This window comes from Thunnus albacares, chromosome 2 (assembly GCF_914725855.1).
Source record: "Thunnus albacares chromosome 2, fThuAlb1.1, whole genome shotgun sequence".
Lineage (NCBI taxonomy): Eukaryota > Metazoa > Chordata > Actinopteri > Scombriformes > Scombridae > Thunnus > Thunnus albacares.
In genome coordinates, this window is record NC_058107.1 from 37,423,437 (window position 1) to 37,440,363 (window position 16,927).

Here is a 16,927-nt window from a genome sequence, read left to right on the forward strand (position 1 = left end):
ACATTCATCATTAGTTAAATACACAACGATCATTACTTGTTGAATCAATCCCAGAACTGATTTTAAGTCCTGTTACTGCTCCTCTAACAGTTTCAGTGTCTTCATCCTTTAGACCTGATGATCTTTCCTTCATAAGCTTCCAGTGCAGCTTTAGTTTCATCCATCCATTGATGCCAAACTGAAGCATGAAGAATCAAAGTAGATGAATAGAAGAATGAACAATTTGACTATTTACAATAAACACAAACATTCCCTAAATGTGGGGGAGGACAGGACAAAGAGTTGTGCCAAAGTAAAACAAATAAAATAACATAACTTGGTCTGATTAATCTCTACATCTGGAGACAAAAACCCAACTTTCTCATCTACAAAGTGACTCAATAAAAACCATCACAGTGGAGACACCAACCAATAAACCTCGAGTATCTAACAAACAGTTACCTACATGAGTGAAGAGGAATGAGAGAGAGAAACAGAGAGAGAAGAACATACAACATACAAACACACACACACAGTTCCTCTGATGACACCGAACACCAAACCTAAGTGTTAAAATGACAAAGTGAGTTAAACCCCTCAGACTGCAGACCTCCCCAATACAAACTCTTAAACATAATATTTATGTGAATACATTACATGTTAGACGGCACTATTATATGTCATCTATGACCAGTGAGGTGTCAAATGTCTGCATCACTGCTGGATGATGTCAAATGTATTTGTTCCACTGTAGACATAAAACTAGTGCAACACTTTATATTCATGAGGATATTCTAATATGGAAAATGACTATTTATTAGTTTATTGTTATGTAGTTGAAGATCTACAATTTAAAAGCTTTTTTAATTGATTCTGTATCATTCTGACATGTCAGCTGATTAACACAGCTGCTAGTAAATGTTACTTTGCTGAATGTAAAAGTAAAATAAAAACAAAAAAACAGAACACAATCTTGAGTGATTTCAGTTTTCAAAAATATATCCAGGAGATGTGATAATAAAAGAGGAAGAGTATTTGATAAATGTCCTTTTTGTTCTGTTGTTAATACAAGTTACTAAACAGCAGCAGTCAGATTCTCTTCAAACTGTGATTCTATGTGATCAAAGATACTGATGATGTTCAGTTGGTAACATCAGAATGAATCATAGAGTTTCTGCAGTGAGAAGAATCATCAAAGGAAGGTGCATTTCTCTTTGTATTTCTTCTTCCACTCTTTTATTTCTTGTTCTTGCTTTTTCTTTAAGTCCTCCAATTGTCTGATTTGTTCTTCTTTGTTCTTCGTTTTTTCTTTTAGTTCCTTTTCTTTGTAGCTTGAGAGATCATGTAACAGATTGTACTGTTTGCTGTGTGTCTCCTGTGTTTGTTTCATGTCTTTCGCATGTTGTTGCTTCAGATCTTTGAGTTCCTCACTGTGTTTTTCCATCAGAGCTTCAATGTCCTTCATGTATTTCTCTCTGAATTCATTGAACTCTTCAGCTTGTTTTCTGGCCTCCTCTTCATACTTTGTCTTCATGTTCTCCAGTTTTTTCTTATAGTTTTCTTCTAATTCTTTTCTCTCTTGTTCCTCCTGTTCTTTTCTGATTCGATCGTCTTCTTTTCTTTTCTTCTCATATTTTTCTCTTTCCTGATCGTATTCTTCTTGGAGCTTTTCAAATCTTCTCTGTTCTTCCTGTCGTCTCTCTTCATCTTCTTGATTTCGTTTCTCCCACATTTCTTTTTGTTTCTTCTCCCAGGCCTCTCGTTCTTCTCTCATCTCTGCTCTGTTCTGCATCAGCTTTTTATCAATGATTTGTTTTTGTTTTGATTCTGATTTTATTTTTTCCTCCAGAGCTTTACGTTTTTGTTCCCACTCATGTCTTTGAATTTCTTCCTGGTTTTTCCTCTTCTTGTCTTCTTCTTTTCTCTTTTTCTGTTCTTTCTTTCTCTCTTCACGTTCTTTCTGAATCTTTTCCTCCTTCTCCTGAAGTTGTTTCTCTCTCAGTTTTCTCTCCTGTTCAATTTCTGCTCTCTGTTGTTCTCCTCTGATTTGATCTTCTTTTCTTTTCTTTTCATATTCTTCTCTTTCTTCCTCATATTCTTCTTGGAGCTTTTTTAATCTTTTCTGTTCTTCCTGTCGTCTCTCTTCATCTTCTTGATTTCGTTTCTCCCACATTTCTTTTTGTTTCTTCTCCCAGGCCTCTCGTTCTTTTCTCACCTCTTCTCTGTTCTGTTCCAGCTTTTTACCAATGTTTTCTTTTTCCTCTGATTCTAACTTGATCTTTTTCTCCAAAGCTGCAAGTTTTTGTTCCCACTCCTGTCTTTGAATTTCTTCCTGGTTTTTCCTCTTCTTGTCTTCTTCTTCTCTCTCTTCCTGTTCTTTCTTTCTCTCTTCACGCTCTTTCTGAATCTTTTCCTCCTTCTCCTGAAGTTGTTTGTCTCTCAGTTTTCTCTCCTGTTCAATTTCTGTTCTCTGTTTTTCTATTCGTCTTTTCATTGCCTCCATTTCTTCTTCATGTTTTCTTTCCATCTCCTCCCTCTCTCTCTTCATCTCTTCTTCCTTCTCCTTCAGGATCTTCTCCACTTCCTTCTTTATTGCTGCCTCGGCCTCTTGCAGCATCTCATTGGTGAAGCAGCTGCCGCCATTTTTCTTCACCATGGAGTCAATCTTGTTTATCAGTTCACTGACTTGTGTGCGGTTTTCTTCATCATAGTTATTAAACACATGGTATCTTCCTCCACAGTCAGCAATCAGCTTCTTAAAAGAATCATCACATCCATCTTTAATGTAATCTTCAATGGACATCTTCTCACGCTTTAGTTTGTCTCCTCCAGTTAAAAGAATGATGGTGAATTTTTCTGAATTCTTCCCAAAACCTTCCTTGATGAGTTTTAATGTCTCCTTCTCTTCTGGTGTGATTCTGCCAATCTGTACCACCAACAGGAAGACATGTGGTCCTGGAGCCAGAAGACTGATGCATTTCACCATCTCCTCATTAACCTCTTCATGGGACAAAGTGGAGTCAAACAGACCAGGAGTGTCGACCACAACGACAGGACGACCGTCTACTTCACTCTGTTCTTTCTGACAAAGTTTGGTGACTGATGTTTGACTTAATTTGGCTTTAAAGTCTTTTCTTCCCAGAATGGTGTTTCCTGAAGAGCTCTTTCCACTGCCAGTCTTCCCAATCAGCACAATCCTGAGACTCTCTGAGCTCTGATTCTCATCATCACCTGTGAAACAATAAGACCAAGAGTTACCTCAAATAGTGATACTTATAACTAGAGATAATAATAATAGTAATAATAATAACTTTATTTATACAGCACCTTTAAAAACAGAGTTTACAAAGAGCTTTGACAGACAAAGAGAAAACAGGAAACTCAGAAGGCAAAATAACAGAAAGTCAAACAAAACAAAAGCAAGTTAAGATAAAATCACAACAAGAAGACAAAAGATGCAAAAACACAGTAGACAATAGACAAAAAGATGATGAAAAATAAAAAGACAGTAAAAAACATAAAAAATATGAATATAAATTAATTAAAATTAAAAGGAATAAAAAACATAAAAACACATAAAAAAGTCTGAGATGTCTCAAGCTGATCCTGAGGATCAATATCAAGGCCGATCAGGGGAACATTTGAAAGGATGGTGTCGACTTAAATAAAGCTGAAAATTTGATCCTTTCATTACTTTACTCTTGTCCATCTCACCAAGCTAGTAGCACTGCTCTCCTTTACAGCCTACAGTACAGCATTCTGCTCGTATATGCAAGAAAAAGTTTAAGTGCAGGTGACTCAGAATTCTGATGTCCTGGTTGGAAAAATAAACAGATTTGCTCAACTCCACCATAACTCTCTTTTCATTGGCAACATTGCTGCGTACACAAACATTCAGCGAACAGCTTCTCATGTTTAGACACATTAAAAGTCAACTTCAGCAGTAAAAATGACAAACTCATATCAGCTGTCACTAATTCATTCTGTAAATGACAAAATGAAACTTGTCTGTTGTCAGTTTGTGTGTCTTTACTCAACCAAAGATCATTTGTGAGGGAAGAAGCTCCACTCTGTAACATCACTGTACAATCAGAGTGTTTCTGTAGTTCCAACAACTCCAACAGAGTGAGATGTCTTCTCTCTAGAGGATCCTCTCACACTATCTTTGAATGCAGTATCCAGTTCTATCAATGTTCTATACATCCAGGCTCTGAATGTATACATGTATATTGAGTGACAGGTCTATTCACTCTTACAGCTGTCATAACTCTGAAATGTCAGTTAATTCATCAATTTTACAGCAGTTTGGGTTGTCATAAAAATTAGTTAGTAGTATTAGTTTAAATGAGTTACTATTACTAAAATAAATTAAACCTGAGCCTGCATGTTGTAATTATCCTAAAAGTGTTTTCTGTCTTCATATTGCATTGTTATGTGGCTACTATGATGATTTAAAAAGTATAGAATATTCAATACATTTTTTTTTAATAGTTATGACTATTTATTAAAAAAAAAACTCTCAGTTCTTTTTAAATCACAGCTAAAGACTTTTCTGTTTGTTGCTGCCTTTTGTTAAACCAAATTTGAGGGTTGATATTTTACACTGCACTGTAACTTTTATTCTCTTGTTTTATCTTGTCTTATTCCCTTTTGGCTTCTTTTTATTTCCAAATTTAACACTTTTTGATTGTTTTTATGTCTTTTTACTTGTGTTGCTTTTATATTCTGTTTTGATGCCTTTTATGCTCTATGTAAAGAATTTTGAATTGACTTATTGTTGAAATGTGCTATATAAATAAATTTTCCTTGCCTATTAAAATTGTCAAATGTCAGTGCATACTTCACAATTCTATTTTAATATTTATATTTTCATAAACACTCTACTGACATTTTCCAGACTGTTTTCATAAATGATACATTCACTAAGTTTTACCATCAGTTTGTTCAAGTAGTTCCAGTCTAACATCCTACAGCCCAGATGTGGTATGTGTTTATATCTGTGGCTGTTCATGCTACACAGAGCTGTGGTCCTCTCTTAATCTGTGTTCTTGTCTGTACTTTTGTTCTTTTAGAAACATCATCAGTCACAGCACAGCAGTACTGTTCCAATTTAAAGTCTGCACCCAGCTGAATACAGTCCAAATGAGCGGAAGTGTTCTTGCTCTTATCAAGGAAACATTGAGAGCTAAATTGTGTCAAAGATGGCGCCTCCTCACTTAAATGAAAACTGCTCATAAAAAATTTTCTAGCTTCCAGATTTGCTTCCTCATTTTGCAGACTTTACATTTTTACATCAGGATGACGTCACAAATTTTAAAATCACTTTTCTAGGCTAGATGTTGTTATAATTTTCCTAAGGACTGTCAGTATGGTTTAGGGGTTAAATGTTTTTTCAGGTGAGAAAGTAAATATTTAGATTTAAATGTCCTCAATTTATCCAAATAATGTCTATTTGTAAATTTCCTCCAACATTTTCAGAGATGTGGGGAGCTGCTGAGTGTGTCTGAGGCTGATCTCAAGATGCTTGAAATGAGGACTAAGGAATGACAAAGAAGGTGACTGTGTCAACACCTGTTCAAAACACTGTGAATCATTTACAGAATTTTCTTGTTGTTGACTTAAAACTTGTATCATATTTTGTAATTAATCTGATGTCGAGTCAATTCGAGAGCAATTTAATAGTGTGAGTGTGATAAGTGTGATACACCTAATTAATATATGATACTTCTGCCATGGATCATGTTTCATATCAAAGGCTACAGACTTTTATTTCTCTCACCACAATATTTAACATTATTTAGCAAACTCATTCATCCAAATTAGGAGTCACTGTCAACATTCATTTTGCAAATAGGAACTGAAATTGGATCATCTTGCACTGCATGTGTTTAAATACAAGCACTACTGAGCAGTACTGTTGTCTTTCCTTATAACATGTCATATAAATGGGTGAAGTGAAGCTACTTTATAACAAGACACAAAGCTGAGCTGCATATTTGAACCTGAATTGGCAACATTATTGTTATTTTTTCCCTCACATCATTCAGGTTTTATTACTGTATGTTAATGTCACAATTAGCACTGTGATTCATGGTTTCCTGTCTCTCCTGCTGCCTTGATGTCTCTGTGGTTTAGCTTTGAGGCATCAGTGATGATACATTATAACCTTCAATGGTCTTGTATTTCCTCATGTATTTTTGTTGAGACCAAAATCAGTGCTTCAGTAAAAATGTTCTATTGCAATGCTTCAACAGGCACAGACAAGAGAATGTGATAGAGAGGTGAAGTGATGAGAATGTTTATTTCCTGGTTAGTTGACAATGTGTCCTAATAAGCCACAACTACCACACATCTGTCTCACACATGCATGTATCACCAGTTAATCATCAACATGTGGTCATCTCCCTTTATTTAGTTAATTTAGTGCTGGCTCTCATGTCTCTGTAGACACATACATACATAATAGATTGGATTTTTGTTATAGCTACATTATGGATTGGAAAACATCATTGACTGGATCTCACTGTCAATCAGGTTATTTTTTGTCCAAAAGATGTGAGTTGGGATTATTTTGTTACAGTGCAGTCAGGTAAAGGTGTGTTGAAGCATGATCACCAGAGACAAGTTGATTTCCTGCTTTCAGCAAGAACGCTGCTGTTCCAACTGTAAATGAGTAGCTACTCCATCCTCCCGTACTCTGGAGTTTGTATTCCTGAGCTGAACTTCCCACCGCAGGAGTTCAAGTGCACAGTCCAGACTTGCTTCACTCTGTATTGAGAAAAACCTTCAGTGTCCTCTGACCCTCTGCGTTACACACTGCAGTCACTGCTCTCCACTCCTCCACTGCATTTTTTAAATATGCTGGGATAGAGGAGGCTAGCAGGAATTTTAGTGTGTAGTTGATGTTAGGTAACCTTCGTCACATTGGCTACAATAATAACCACATTGCTATAGTTAGGGGACAATCGTAGTAATGGTTTTTAAAAAAATTCTTGCCTTGCAGCTAGAAATATAAAAGTTGCAGTTGGAAACGGGAAATGAACTATGGTTTCCTGTGACATAGTCCCGAGTTTTGTTTAGTCATTTTGGGCCACTGGTATTTACAACCCATTGTATCGTTTTTTTTGGGAGGACAGTCTCTGTCTGATATGTATTGAATCATCATTGCATATCCTCTACTGCTATATAAATACAAGAATCAGATCTAATATTAAAGGACTCTGATTGGAGCCAGAAAAACTTGACCCAGAGTTATAACTGTATTTATATATAAACTCAAGCTTATAATGTATCCTAGGCTGACAGGAAACAGAAATTATTAAGTATTATTATTAAGTTTGATTATATTATTGAAGTACTTACCAGCTTCTGTGGTCTTTGTTTTCAGATTCTCAAGCTCAGCCTGTAGTTGTCTGATGGTTTCCTGTTGTTGTACAATCTGATCCATTTTGCCACATGCAAATGTTTGAGTTGTGTAGCAGCATGGTTGATCCTTGTTGAGTCTCATCTTCTCCACAGTATCCAACATCTCAGAGATCTGCTGCTTGTTCTTGATGTTGAGAACAACATATCTTCCTCCACAGCTCTGACTGAGCTCCTGGATGTCTCTGGTTTCTTTTACAAAGTCAACAACAGCTGGAGCTGTAGGATCTGACTCCACAGTGAACAGAATCATGGTGAAGTCATTGACTGGAGAGCTGAATGTGTTCTGGATGGTCTCTAACTCTCCCTTGTCTTCATCAGTGAGGGGACCCACAGGTAGGACCAGGATGAAGGCATGGACGCCCTCAGGATCACAGAGGGAGATACACCTGAATGATTCCTCCATCACTGCCTCCTGAGGTTTTCCATACAAGGCAGGCAGCTCCACCAGGGAAACCCGACGTCCACACACCTCTCCCTGATGTTTAACACACTCTGATGAGTTGGAGACTGAATGAAGCTCTGTCTGACCTAAAATGGCCTTGACTGCTGAAGTCTTCACTGCTCCTCTCCTCCCACACAGAACCAGGTTTAAAACTGGTTTAATGAGTTTGTGTGCATGCAGAAGGATTTCATTGTTTCTATTTGCGGTTTCTTCAATCTTCTCCATTAACAATCCATACTTATCTTCAGACATGTTGTAGTGTCTTCCATCACAGTCTTGAAGGAGTTTATTAACATTCATGTCCATCCTGTCATGTGTCATGATGATCATGGAGTGTTTAAAAGCATCTTGACCAAACAAACTCAGGATGAACTTCAGTCTTTGTCTGTCGTCCTCAGTGAAATCAGAAGGCTTCACTAACAGCAGCAGAACATTTGGTCCAGGAGGACAAAGAGTCAAACAGTTCTTCACTTCTCTTCTCACAGCCTCCTCAGACACACTGAACATGTCTGGAGTTTTAACAACTGTGACTGGTTTTCCTTCCCACTCTCCACAGGAAGCCACACATTGTTTGATAGGTGAATGTTTTTGGTAATGAAAACCTTGGTTCCCAATGATTAAGTCACCAATCTTTGTCTTTTTGTCCTCACTTTTCCCCAACAGCACAATCCTGAATGCAGAAGCTGTAATACAACACAGAGAGAAAGATAAAATAATACAAATGAATCTTGATGATTGCAGTGATCACACATAAACAGCATGTTGTATAAACTTGTGGACATAAACTCACTATGAGGCTGAAATCATTTTGCTTGTCTACACTTGAGAACTTTTTCAGTCATTTGTTGGTTCTGACAATGTTCTAGTGCAATTATGGGTATAGATTTGGGTTTGGACAGTGGGGACATGTCCCTACCAATATCAAGGTGTTGCTGGATGGTTCCTTTCAATATTTTTACAGCTCTCAAACAATCTAGCCACGTAATGTTAACAGTACGATCTATGGAGAGTTGCCAGGTTTGTGTGTTTTCTGCAAAAAAACGCGCTACTATGATAAAGAGTGAAAGCGCAGGACATGGGGGACACTCGACCTGATGATCTGGCAACCCTAAACTTCATGCTGTATGCATTGTTGACCAGCAGCAGCAACAGCAGCAATAGAGTTGGTGATGTGGAGAATCTGAAGCATTTTGTATTTATAGTTTAAACGTTCCCAGCATCACAGAATTGAAAACGACTTCAATGGACAAAACTAAGATAATTTGATATTATATTCAATTTCAGGCATTAGATGTTGTTAGCTAATTTGTGATTTTTGCTCAGATATGCTGTTAAATTAAACAACTTTTTGACAGTTGGTGAAAATTCCTCCCAAAAGCAAAGACCAAGAAGAAGAACCAAAGTGACAGTTAACAGTTGATCTTAGTTAATAAGAATGTTCTGTAATAAATCCAAACAATCTTTGAAATTAGTGGGAGAAATAATTACTATTTAATGGATCAGGAAGTTATTATTGTAAATGTGTCATTACGACATGAATATTATTTATAAGTTAAATTAGCCACAGCTTGTACAACTGATGTGTTTGTGACTGTCAGGTATCATTTTATTACGAATATCTTGTCAGCAGCAGCCTGAGCAGCACAGAGACACACACAGGTGAGCTCTGATGTCATAGTGAAAGATCTCGCCATAAGTTGAGGAGTTGAATGAAAAATAATACAAATAGAAGTTTTTGAGATGGTTTAAAGAGGTTTGAGCATCACTGTGTCTCTGTCATAAAACTCTTGAGTTGAGAATCTCAGCAGAGGTTTGAAAACCTCACAGCAGCTTACAGAGCAGCACATTACCTACAAGTTTCTATACATTTATTTTACTGCAACATTCATTATGACAGTCTATAATATGTTATTTTAAAATATTAATGTTGGTCTCAGATTTATACTTGAGTAGTCTATCAATAAAATAAAATGTAAAAATCAGAGAAAAAAATCATGATACCAGATCAAGTCCAGTTTCAGGCAAGTCAGCAAATACATTCAGTAAAGTAAACGTGTTGCAGAGTCAGGCTCTTTATGTGTGTTTGTGTGTGAGCACATGTGCCTATAAAAGACAAAAGAATGATAGAGAGCAAATACACATACACAATTATTTTGGCTGTCCAACAAAAAATGTCTACCAAAGTTAAAACCAAACCTATGGCCTTTATTGCAATTCATAGTGTCAACATGTTAAAATGTGATGTTTCACCATATTATTCATGACTAACCAGATGTACTTAAAGTACCAACTCAATCTCCTGCAAATGAAACAAAGCCTCTCACAACATATATCCAATGTGCCCTTTTAATCATGGTAGTGTACTGTTCTTAAAGGACGGTTCACAATTTTTCACGTGTCTTAAAACAACATGAAACCTGTTTTTCTTGCTCTAATCATTCCTCCTGTTCATACTGACCATTAGAGGATCCCTTCATAATGACCTTACAATGGAAGTGATGGGGGACAAAATCCACAGTCCTCCTTCTGTACAAAAATGTATTTAAAAGTTAATCTGAAGCTAATATGAAGCTTCAGCGTCCAAATGAGTCAAATCAAGTAGATATCTTTCAACGTTACAGTCTTTTTAGTGTCAAAGTTCCTCTTTTTGTTACTATACTTCCACCACAGCTCAACAGGGAAACACTGTCTGAGGAAACACAAAGAGGGAATTTGATGCTAAAAAGACTGTAAATGTGTCAGATATCCACTTGATATGACTAACTCAGACTGCTGAAGCTGAATCTGAAGCTGAATAGAAGCTTCACAGAGACTTTTAAATGACTGTGTGGACACACTGTGGATTTTGGCCTCCATCACTTCCATTGAAAGCACATTTGAAGGATCTTTTAATATCCAGTATGAACAGGAGGAATGATTACAGCGAGGAAAACCTCTTTACTGCTCATATGGACACCTGACTGCTGGTTTAAGACAGACTTTTTCACATAGTTTTTCTGCATTCCTGCTGCCACACCTCTCACTCAAAGCTATGTTGTTGTTTGTCTCTGCCTGTCTGTAATGAAACAATCAAGGAGATTAGACGTCACTTCTGTTTCAGGAGATGGAACCTTAAACTTTTATAATACACCTATAATTTAAGCAAATCACCTTAATAGTTTTAAATCAGTACTGCCAGTATTTGGAGCACGTAGCTCTTCACCAAATATGGTTTGTGTGCCAAAACCAACAGAAAACATTGGACTCAGATTCAAAAAGCTGAATTGATACTCAGATTGGATAAAATACTATCAAACCTCAACCCTAATTTCAAAGTGTCAAACAATTTATCAAGCTCAAAGATGTTTGTGTTTGGTAATCCACATTTTGAAATGAGTTCTTTGAGTTCTTTATATTCAAACAGATCTTAACTACTGAGCTCATGTTATACAATTTACACAGCTGGTAAACTCAACCACACTCATTGTCAATCTAAGCTTCTATCCATCTGCTGTCTTGCTACAAAACATCTGATATCTGATAAGAACAGATTGTCTGCTCGAAGCCATTACTAAGGGATTTTATTATGTCCTGTGTAGCTCAGTGCCTTTGCCTTTTGCTGGATATCAGATGAATTGTTGTGTTTAGATTCATCAATCATCTTTCATTAGATACTATATTTCAATCATCAGAAATGACATTTAACTGAAGTTTTGTCTACTACTTTTCCTCAGAAACGAGCAGTGAACACAACACTGACACATCATCAGCTTTTAAGTTGATATGTTGAACTTGTTAGCAAACAGTTGCTTATTTCCTTATTTTTTATTATCATTCATTTGGAGTCGTGTTTCTGTCCACCTGGTGAATGTTAGTCCAATATTCACTCTCTTTTAGCTCACTGACAGATCAGACTGTAGAAGTATTAAAAGCATTGATTATAACTGCTTTGAAGAAAGATGTGATGGCAGCCAGAGACATTAAATATAAACGATTTGAAAAATAATAATAATGTTTTATGGCAGTGATCGGTGCCATAACAGGAAATATTGTTCTTCTCCACCAAAGTGTAGCTAAACATGAATGGAAAGAGAAACTAACATGTAAAATGATTTCATATAATTTTTTTATTTTATTGCTTTTCAGTGGTGAGTTATTGTGATTTTTTTGTGTTAATACTGTTGAAAAGATGCCACCAAAAATGCAAATACATGATTAGCATTGAGATGAATTTACTTACTGTGAGATGAAGGGTTTTTCCCTGAGAGTTTGAGTTGCAGAGTGTTTTCTGTAGCTGCATGCAGCCCTGTGAAAAGATGACATCATTAACTTGAAACTTAATAGTCTAATTTAATCAAGGAGGAGAATTTATGTTTTCAACACCTTGTCAGAATTGTTCCTCACTTACCAGCAGCTTTAACAGCATCTGAGATACCAGTTGGTCTTTTCTCTAGTTTTGAGCTCTGATGATCAGCTGGTAAAGTAGATGTTGTGTCCTCATATGGTTCATAGCTCACATGTTCTCCGTTGTTCTCTTTGGCAATTTGACTCAAGCGTGTTAACAGCTCTGGAGGTTCAAGGTTCTTGAACTTCAAGTATCTGTATCTACATTTTCTGATCATGTCTTTTAAATGTGGGTGTTGCTTATAGCTCTCCATGAATCCTAAGATTCCCTTTCTGGTTGGTGATATCAGTATCAGTGAATGATCAAATGACTGATCACTGAAATTTTCAAGAACTCTGCAGAGTCTCACTTTGTGTTCCTCAGTGAAGTCTTCAGGCTGTAGAACCAGCAGGAACACATGAGGTCCAGGAACAGATCGTTCATCACAGTCTTTTAAAAGCTCTACCAGTTTTTCTGAAGAAATGTCAGAAAACAGCAGATCTGGAGTGTTGATAACAACTATTTTCTTCTCCTTCTCCAGTGGTCCACTGATTCTCAGACAGCATTCAGGTGCTTTGTTGAACACAATATTTCCCAGTATGAAGTTCCCCACTGAGCTCCTCTCAGACCAGCTGTTCCCCAGCAGAACAACCCTCAGCTCAGACACTGAAAAAGGAGGAAAAAGTCGCCTAAATGTTCATTTAATCCAAGAGGATAAACTCACATCAGAGAGGAAATTAAAGCTCAGTTACCTGTTAGAGAAACTGTTAACCACCAACAACTTGACAATTTACCAGTAATCCTGAAATTTTCAGGTCACCATGTTCACAGTGAATTAAAGCACGTTGTTTATATCACAAAGTAAATGAAAAATTGTAAATAAAGTTAATGTGGGGAAGCGATACAGCCAGAACACATACTACACATCCATCTACTGTTGCAGTGTGGTGTAAACAAACACACACACACACACAAATACACACAAATACACACAAACACACACAACAAATTAGCAACATTATCATAATAATAGTAACTTCTGACTCACTGTTAGGCGGCAGATATTCAAAGCTGCTGCTGCGCTTCAGGGTTTGTACATCTGTGACTGTAAAGACGAACAGAAACACAAATTAATTTATTTATATTTTCTCTTATAGGCCTGTTGATGACAGTAACATATGAGTTCATCAAATGTGCTGATTTTTGTTGTTTACTTTTAACAGAACCCAAAAACATAGCTGTTCATTCTAAATGACACATAAAGTATCTTACACTAATACTCTCTATAGAGTATATTTAGAAGTCTGGACCCAGGTTTACTGAGGCAACAGAACATTCAAACTTCCTGCTGCTAGAGTGTAAGGCTGTGTCTATTTCTTGGAAGACCCAGTATGTTCCTCAACTCAAAAAATGTGTCAGTAGAAAGATTTGTTTTCCCATCAATACCAAAGATTAGAACAATGCAAACAGAGTATTAAAACTAAATAAACAGTGTCCCCAGATATGTTTGTTGTTCTGTTCGACTTGTAGTGATTCTGTATTTGCAACACGTTGCTTTTAGCCGTGTTTGTTCTCAGAACGATGAATGTGTTTCTTTATTAGCTTGTGTTTTATTTATTTACAGCAGTTTTTGTAGATTCAGTATATGTGTGGTCAGTGGTGAACATGTTTCTGGTCAACATGTTATTTGCTTGTTTTTACAGTGTGTTGAGTTCACTTGTTTGTCATATTTCACTACTAAGGTGGAAACATTTAGTTTGGAAACAGATTCAGGTTTTTTGACTCTGTCAGTATAAATGACGCCTGCTGATGACTAAACTGTCATTTACATTAACAGAAGAGATACAGCTCACAGTTGGACCACAGTCAGTGTTCTTCAGTCCTTATAATGCTGCAGTTTAATATGAGATACAAAATCCTGTCAATATTCTACCAACTGAACAGAAACATGAATACTGAGTTACACAGCTGCACCCAGAAACTGACATGAATAAGAGAAACTCCAGACTAATAAAGTCTGACTGGACTCACCAGATCCTGCAGTCGCCATGATGTCACTCTGCTGGAAACACCAGAGACTGATTCAACTGGAGAACAACAGCTGAGTTCAATAACCTAAAAGACGGAAAGTGCACAAAAAAATAGTTCTCTTATTCACACATACAGGTTATAGATAATGATTTCATAAAGGTCCAATAAAATGGCTACGAAACAAGTTTGCTAACTGACTATTATGGTAGAGAGGAATCTATATTTGTAATTTTTAAAATTGACAAACTTTAAACTTTAGGACTCACAGACAATCCTCAAATAACCACCACCAACATGATGTATGGGTTTTTGGTAAATACATTTATAATGCTGACATAGTTTAGCTGCAGTGTATACGATAGTTTGTATGGAGGGTTTTAGAGACCAAATCAGGTGTTGTGGCGCACCGCAGCAGGGTTGAGTGGGGGTGTGAGGGTATTTGTGCTCTGGAACATAACCGCTGTGAAACAATCAGAAAATAACATTTTACTGATCTGATTCACCAGCTTCCTCACTAACGTTACTAGCACTCCCTCTCTTCATTCACTCTCTAGCTCACTCGACCACAGCTGCTCTCTCTCTCTGTTTTTCTCTCGTCTTTTTTAAAACAAGTCAGGAAGCCGACAGAAAAGTCTGACTTTACGTTTAACGTTCTCAAATGAAGACAAATGTCTTCCCCTCGTCCCAGTAACGTCTTTGTACTCAGACAATTGGTGGTTGAACTTGAATCTACTGCTTTTGCCTAATTCAAGATGTCAGCACCCGGTGCGGATCTTAATGAAATCTTGTGTGCTACAATGGTAGATATGTTGGCTGAAGCTGAACAGATGGAGGCAAATGCCAATTCCTGTGCTTTGTTAGATCAGACTGAGGGCTTTGTTGAATGAATTGGAATGATATCAGCCCTGACTATCACAGAAATGAATGGAGCTGTATTCACAATCCTCACAGAGATAGTTCAGCAACTGAGGCTGAGAGTGACCAATCAGAGGCTTTAACCCATTTATTTATATCTATTTATTGCACTGTAGCAAGTTACACTATGGATAAATAAAAGTAGGCCTATATATATAAATAAATAAATAAAATTATGAATAAATAAATACATGTGTGAATAAATTAATAACTAAATAAATTAATTAATATAGAAATGTATCAATAAATATGCAAATGTGTGAATATATATAAATACACAAATAAATATAACATTTATATATTTACTTTCTCATTTAATTTGTGTTTTGTTTATTTATGGTGCCAACTGAGCATTAAATTATAGAATTATTGATTTATTCATTGATTTAAGCATTTTATAATATGATTATATATTTATTTATTTATTTAAGAATTTAAATATATAATTATTAATGTATTAATATATTTAGTTTTGGCCCTTAAAACCTTCCATAAGTTTTTAGCCTTAAACAATATGCTAAATGTCCTGGGGAACATTTATAACTCAAATATAAATTAGACTGTTGTTATGGTACTTGAAGATTTTCTAGTGTTTCCCTGTTTTTTCCCTTCCCTGTGTTTCCAGTGCTCCCCTGTCTGTCTTTCTCTGTTTATGTTGTGTGTGTGTGTGTGTGTGTGTGTGTGTGTGTGTTGGCCTGGGCGTGGCTCTCCTGGCTCCCAGCTCCACACTCCTGACTGCAATCAGCTCATCACCTCTCCCAGTCTGCTCACCTGCCTCTCATCATTTCATCAGCTTGCAGTATACCTACCCCGGCTCTTCATCCACTCATCGCCAGATCGTTGTTTCTGCCCAAGTGGTAGCTTACACCTCAGGCCTCTCACTTATATTTAGTGATTTCTCAAAGTTTGGACTTGTTACTAACTGCTTTTTCTCTATCCAGTGCCCCTGGACCATTACTCGCCTGCCTGCCAGCTCTCCAGCCCACTACCACTTACTCCCTCCTGCCTGATCTTACCATTCTCCTTCACTCCTCTCAGCCCTCCAGTCCTCGGCCTCAGCCTACTTCATCCCCACTCCATCCACCTCAACTTCCCCCACTTCCCTGGCAATAAAGCCTTACTTCAATTAACATCACTCTAGTCTGTGTCTGCATTTGGGTCCACACTGCAAACCACAACAACTGTTTGACGTTAGTGTCACTCATTCCTAGCTGGAGCATCCCACTTCAACCAGTCTGTACTGGTACAAAACCAAAAACTTTCAGGTAACGTGTCTTCTCTACATGCTGCTTTTTGCCAAAAAATGCAGACTGTGTGTGTGCGTGTATGTGGTCACACGAATAGACACGAATAAATACTATATAACTCTATAATACGGCTAAGATGCAAATACATTTGTGTCTTTATTGTAAATAAAGGAAAACATCATTTAATGTAACTTTGTATTACTTAATATAATTCCTCTTCCTGGTTCTGTTTAACAACCGGAATCTGAAATGGCGGATTTACAGTTGATTAAAAATTGTAATTTGAGATACAATTATTAAAACTTTGTTATAGTCTCACAGAAACAGAATTTTCTCAGAATAAACAGAGAACTATCTGAGTTTCGCATTATACACCAAATTACAGAAAGTCGTTCGTTTTCTTGCGAACAGTTTAGTCCATTTCCGTTTCAAACTATTTTACACATTTAGCTGAAGTGAGACGGTATTTACTTGAACTGACGGTGTGTCAGTGAGTTCAGTTAGAGAAGTTATAACACTCTGTAA

General features: G+C 36.8%; 1 protein-coding gene across 2 annotated transcripts in view; it reads right to left on the reverse strand.

Annotated features, from left to right (window-relative positions):
• Positions 1-452: 452 nt before the first annotated feature.
• LOC122968473 overlaps positions 453-16,927 on the reverse strand; it is a 47,028-nt gene continuing 30,553 nt past the window's right edge. For both annotated transcript variants that reach the window (XM_044333750.1, XM_044333755.1), the window contains 6 exons: positions 14,241-14,324; positions 13,258-13,314; positions 12,234-12,875; positions 12,066-12,131; positions 7,342-8,529; positions 453-3,210 (listed from right to left, as the gene is read on the reverse strand). In XM_044333750.1, coding sequence (XP_044189685.1) covers positions 1,172-3,210; positions 7,342-8,529; positions 12,066-12,131; positions 12,234-12,875; positions 13,258-13,314; positions 14,241-14,259 — 4,011 coding nt within the window. In that variant the 5' untranslated portion in view covers positions 14,260-14,324 and the 3' untranslated portion in view covers positions 453-1,171. The remainder of the gene's footprint in view (positions 3,211-7,341; positions 8,530-12,065; positions 12,132-12,233; positions 12,876-13,257; positions 13,315-14,240; positions 14,325-16,927) is intronic.